A 2,500-nucleotide genomic window follows, 5' to 3' on the forward strand; every position below is an offset into this window, starting at 1 on the left:
GTATGATAGTATTTAAGGTGGACTGTATGACAGTGTTTAAGGTGGACTGTATGACAGTGTTTAAGGTGGACTGTATGAGAGTATTTAAGGTGGACTGTATGACAGTGTTTAAGGTGGACTGTATGACAGTGTTTAAGGTGGATGTATGACAGTGTTTAAGGTGGACTGTATGACAGTGTTTAAGGTGGACTGTATGACAGTGTTTAAGGTGGATGTATGACAGTGTTTAAGGTGGACTGTATGACAGTGTTTAAGGTGGACTGTATGACAGTATTTAAGGTGGACTGTATGACAGTGTTTAAGGTGGACTGTTTGAGAGTATTTAAGGTGGACTGTATGAGAGTATTTAAGGTGGACTGTATGACAGTGTTTAAGGTGGATGTATGACAGTGTTTAAGGAGGACTGTATGACAGTGTTTAAGGTGGACTGTATGACAGTGTTTAAGGTGGACTGTATGAGAGTATTTAAGGTGGACTGTATGAGAGTATTTAAGGTGGACTGTATGACAGTGTTTAAGGTGGACTGTATGACAGTGTTTAAGGTGGACTGTATGGCAGTATTTAAGGTGGACTGTATGAGAGTATTTAAGGTGGACTGTATGACAGTGTTTAAGGTGGACTGTATGACAGTGTTTAAGGTGGACTGTATGACAGTGTTTAAGGTGGACTGTATGAGAGTATTTAAGGTGGACTGTATGGCAGTATTTAAGGTGGACTGTATTAGTGTTTAAGGTGGACTCACCGCCCCCCTGGGTGGTGGCAGTGATGGTGTCGGACTGCTGGCTCCCCCCCAGGGCGGAGTAGGCCTTCAGGTAGATGGAGTAGGTGGTGGCAGATTCCAGGTTGTTGAAGTCGTGACTGAAGGTCGTTTTACTGACGGCCTCCTGCAGCTCTGCGCTGTCCGGCTCTGAGGGGGTCAGAGGTCAGAGGTCAGATGACAGAGGACAGAGGTCAGGGGTCAGAGGACAGAGGACAGAGGACAGAGGTCAGAGGACAGAGGGAAGAGGGAAGAGGTCAGAGGTCAGAGGTCGGAGAACAGAGGTCAGGGTCAGAGGGAAGAGGACAGAGGTCAGAGTTCAGAGGAGAGAGGGAAGAGGAGAGAGGGAAGAGGTCAGAGGTCAGAGGTCAGGGGTCAGAGGTCGGAGAACAGAGGTCAGGGTCAGAGGGAAGAGGACAGAGGTCAGAGTTCAGAGGAGAGAGGGAAGAGGAGAGAGGGAAGAGGTCAGAGGTCAGAGGTCAGGGGTCAGAGGACAGAGGTCAGAGTTCAGAGGGAAGAGGACAGAGACAGCGGACGCTCGTGTGACAGAGACGTGTTGCACCCTCACCTCCCAGGCGTCGGATGTGCAGCACGTAGCCGATGATCTGCTGGCCGGCGTGCTCCGTGGGCTGGTCCCAGGTCAGCTGCAGGCCGCTGGAGCTGAGGGGCGTGGCCCTGAGGCCGGCGGGGGCCTCGGGCAGCTCGGGCCCCTGGCTGATGGCGAGGCGGGCGCTGGCCTGGTTGGTGCCGGCGCTGTTCTCTGCGATGCACTGATAGATGGCCTCGTCCTCCGGGGTGATCCTGGTGACGGCCAGAGTCCTGCAGGGCGGCACCACCGGTTCAAACGGGTCTCATACCGGTCCATACTGGTCTATACTGGTCTACACTGGTCTATACTGGTCTATACTGGTCTATACTGGTCTATACAGGTCTAGACTGGTCTACACTGGTCTACACTGGTCTATACTGGTCTATACTGGTCTATACTGGTCTATACAGGTCTAGACTGGTCTACACTGGTCTACACTGGTCTATACTGGTCTACACTGGTCTATACTGGTCTATACTGGTCTATACTGGTCTATACAGGTCTAGACTGGTCTACACTGGTCTACACTGGTCTATACTGGTCTACACTGGTCTACACTGGTTCATACTGGTCTATACTGGTCTATACTGGTCTACACTGGTCTATACTGGTCTATACTGGTCTATACTGGTCTACACTGGTCTCTACTGGTCTCATACTGGTCTATACTGGTTCATACTGGTCTATACTGGTCTATACTGGTCTATACTGGTCTACACTGGTCTACACTGGTCTACACTGGTCTATACTGGTCTACACTGGTCTATACTGGTCTACACTGGTCTACACTGGTCTATACTGGTCTACACTGGTCTACACTGGTCTATACTGGTCTACACTGGTCTATACTGGTCTATACTGGTCTACACTGGTCTATACTGGTCTATACTGGTCTATGCTGGTCTATACTGGTCTATACTGGTCTATACTGGTCTACACTGGTCTACACTGGTCTCATACTGGTCTATACTGGTCTATACTGGTCTACACTGGTCTATACTGGTCTATACTGGTCTACACTGGTCTATACTGGTCTATACTGGTCTATACTGGTCTACACTGGTCTACACTGGTCTATACTGGTCGACACTGGTCTATACTGGTCTATACTGGTCTACACTGGTCTACACTGGTCTACACTGGTCTACACTGGT

The 2,500-nt window shown here is 49.7% G+C and overlaps 1 protein-coding gene across 1 annotated transcript in view; it reads right to left on the bottom strand.

The window, feature by feature from the left end:
• The window catches only part of LOC310950488 (immunoglobulin superfamily DCC subclass member 3), a gene marked incomplete at both ends in the record, with an annotated part of 20,665 nt that overhangs the window by 6,756 nt on the left and 11,409 nt on the right, over positions 1 to 2,500 (bottom strand). The window contains 2 exons of the mRNA XM_083918325.1: positions 743 to 907; positions 1,326 to 1,576. Of these exons, the coding sequence (XP_083774451.1) occupies positions 743 to 907; positions 1,326 to 1,576 (416 nt within the window). The remainder of the gene's footprint in view (positions 1 to 742; positions 908 to 1,325; positions 1,577 to 2,500) is intronic.

The sequence above is a fragment of the Echiichthys vipera genome, assembly GCF_963691815.1.
Source record: "Echiichthys vipera genome assembly, chromosome: 8".
NCBI classification, from domain to species: Eukaryota; Metazoa; Chordata; class Actinopteri; order Perciformes; family Trachinidae; genus Echiichthys; species Echiichthys vipera.